Source organism: Impatiens glandulifera, chromosome 1 (assembly GCF_907164915.1).
Source record: "Impatiens glandulifera chromosome 1, dImpGla2.1, whole genome shotgun sequence".
Taxonomy (NCBI): Eukaryota; Viridiplantae; Streptophyta; class Magnoliopsida; order Ericales; family Balsaminaceae; genus Impatiens; species Impatiens glandulifera.
Window position 1 is genome coordinate 103164206 of NC_061862.1, and position 3405 is coordinate 103167610.

Below are 3405 nucleotides of genomic sequence, written 5' to 3' on the forward strand. Positions count from 1 at the left end.
CTAGAGTCTACGAAGCCATATGCACTCCTGTGCTGCGTGAGTTGATGCTTTGTATTCTGCTTCTATTGTAGATAAGGATACCAATCCTTGTTTTCTGCTACTCCATGATAGACTAGTATTTCCACAAAGAAAAACAAACCCAGATGTGGACCTTCGATCGTCTCGATCTCCAGCAAAGTCAGCATCTGCATATCCTTTTAAGACGAATTTTGCATCTTTTTCGTAGAGTATACCAATATCTAGTGAGGTATTAATATACTTCAGAATTTTCTTCGCTTTTTCGAGGTGTGGTTTCATTGGCTCCTGCATGTATCAACTCACCACTCCAACTACATAAGCAATATCAGGCCTTGTTATAGTCAGATAAATCAAACTTCCCACAAGAGCACGATAAGGACGGGGATCTGGTAGACATGTTCCTTCATCTCGACTAAGTCTAGGATTTACGCTGAGAGGAGTATAGCTCTTTTTTCCATCAGTCATACCAAATTTTTCTACCAATTTCTTTGCATAGTTAATCTACGATACAAACAACCCTTTATCAAAATTTTCGATTTGCAGACCAAGGAAAGTTCCAAGTTCACCAAGCTTCTTCATCTCAAAACGAAGCGAGAGCTCATCTTATAGACGAGCAATCTCATCATAGTTACTGCCCGTCAAGATTATGTCATTCACATAAAGAAGCACCACCACCATCTGTCCATGATTCTTCTTTATAAATAGACTTGAGTCGGATTCTGAAGCTTTATACCCACAAAATTGAAGATACTCTGCAATCTTTCCATACCAAGCACGCGGGGCTTGCTTTAAACCATATAGTGCCTTCTTAAGTCTACAAACCAACTGGGGACCACTAGTCTGCTCGAATCTAGGTGGTTGTTTCATATATATTGGACGATCAAGTTCTCCGTAGAGAAATGCATTCTTGACATCCAATTGCCATAACTTCCATCGAGAACTTGCTGTTAAGGCCAACATAGTGCGAATTGATGTCATCTTCGCAACTAGATTGAATGTCTCCTCGTAATCTTCTCCATACTTCTATGAGAATCCTTGAGCGACCAATCTAGCTTTGTATCGATATATGCTTCCATCATCATTTCGCTTGATTCGATACACCCACTTACATGTGACTACTTGAGTATCAGGAGGCTTCAGAACAATGTCTCATGTCTCATTCTTCTTGAGAGCATTCATTTCCTCCTCCATTGCTGCCACCCATTCCTTGACATTTTTTGCTTCATTATAAGAAGTGGGTTCCTCGTCATCTATTGCGTTTGCCAAGAAACAAGAAAAGGTTGTTACAAAGTTATCATCCCTGAATCGATAGGGCCTTACAATATTCCTTTTTGGTCGAGATTCTCCATTCTGTTGTTGACTTGATTCTTCTTGATGTGTACTTCCTGGTAACATTTTACCTTTGGCTCCTTCATCGATTGAAGTATCTTGAGCTAAGTCAGGGCTCCCCCTATCACTATTATTACTACTACTACTGAACAATTTCTTCAACATCCTTCATGTAGTACGAAGAAATTTCGTCGAAAACAACATCTCTTGACACAGTGCATTTGTGGGTTCATGGATCCATACACTACCACCCTTTCCTTCTCTGGTCATAACCGACAAACACGCATTTGACTGCTTTCGCATCCAATTTTCTCCTTCTCGAGTCTGGAATATGGACATAACAAGTAGATCCAAAAACTCGAAAATGTTTAACATTTGGTTTAAAACCAAAAAGCATCTCGAATGGAGATTTGAACTCATTTGGGCTAAGTGGAACTCGATTGATGACATGAGCAACACAACTCATGTCTTCTGCCCATAACTGCATTGGTATATTCTTCATATGCAGCCAAGACTTACAAGTCTCTGTAACGTGTCTAATCTTCCTTTCGGCTATCCCATTCTGTTGCGGGGTCTCAAGGCATGACAATTCTCTTTTTATGCAATTTTGCCTACAAAACAATTCAAACTCTTTTGAGCAAAATTCCCCACCATTATCTATCCGCAATACTCGAATTTCCTTTCTTGTTCTCCTTCTACCGTCTCCTTGAACTCAAGAAATTTAGAAAACACTTCAGACTTCTCTTTCACAAAGTACACCCAAGTGAACCTGGATAAATCATCCACAAACAATAACATATATTTACTTCCCGAGTATGAGACAGTTCGAGTTGGTCCTATCAAGTCACTATGAACTCGATTCAAAGGACCCTTACTTCTCGATACAGAGTTGTCGAATGGAAGTCGATGAGCCTTCCTATATTGACATCCTTCACACACACTTCCCTCCTCAATTCTCAGATCTTCAGGTAGACCTTCGACAAGTTTCTTTCGAGACATAACACTGAGCTTAGTCATATTGACATGCCCAAGTCTTGCATGCCATAGAAAAGAGGTGCTTTTGTCATTCACCTTTTCTATGTATGAATTTGAAGCTGAAAGGACAAAGAGATCATTTATCCGAGTTACAGCATGAACCACAACCGCCTTGATTTCTTTCATGTTCTTTAAGAACTTCACATCATGTGGACCGAACAACACTAAATTTCCCGCGTCTACAACATTTGCAACCGAAAAGAGATTTTTCTGAATTCCTGGGACGTGGTAGACATTCTTCAGAGTAATTGATTCTCCTTTGTCGCTTTCAATGACAACAGATCCTTCCTTTTTAACTTCGTGAACCGAGTTATTTGTCGTGACAATGCCACCGCCCCCATTATGAACTCGACTCGACGAGAACACCGAATCATCTCCAGTAACATGATGTCCGCACCCTGAATCGACAATCCACCTTTGATCGATCTTCTATTTACCATGAGAAGCCTCTGTTTTCTTTTCCTTCGAAGTCGTCACATTGACATGAAAAGCCTTATCCCAGTCCTCCTCAACACGCTGGTTAGACTTTTCTCCGAGATTTGAACTAACAAAATTTTCATTCAAATTTACTCGACAGTCTCTCTTGAAGTGTCCAGTCTTACCGCACCTGAAACACTTAAGGGACTTCTTAGGAATATTTGAAGAATCTTGACATGTTTCTTCCTTCTTCGACTTTCCCTTTTTCCAGCTCGATTTCTTCACGAACAACGCACTGTTCGACTCCTCCTTTATACTCGTTCCAGTCATTTGTGCGGCCAACGACTCTTAAGATGACAAGAGATTTTCAAACTCCTCGAGTGAAGGTTGTTGAGCCCAACCTTGAATCGAGGTGATGAATGGTGTATATTCGGGTCGAAGTACTCGAACAATATGCCTCTTTGTTCGAGTCTCTGAGATTTTCTCATCTGGGTTCAATAAAGAAATTTCCGAGCAAATATTCTTTACCTTAAGAAAGAACTCCGAGACAGATCCGATTTGCTTTGCGGCTACCAACTCTTTTTCAAGCATCTGGAGACGAGCCTC

The 3405-nt window shown here is 40.6% G+C and overlaps 1 protein-coding gene across 1 annotated transcript; it reads right to left on the reverse strand.

Annotated features, from left to right (window-relative positions):
• LOC124938963 (secreted RxLR effector protein 161-like) lies at positions 1-483 on the reverse strand. The gene is made up of 2 exons (XM_047479485.1): positions 382-483; positions 1-303 (listed from the first exon to the last, which is right to left on the reverse strand). Exons 1-2 carry the CDS (start codon positions 481-483, stop codon positions 1-3), a joined length of 405 nt encoding a protein of 134 aa, XP_047335441.1.
• Between the last annotated feature and the right edge of the window lie 2922 nt (positions 484-3405).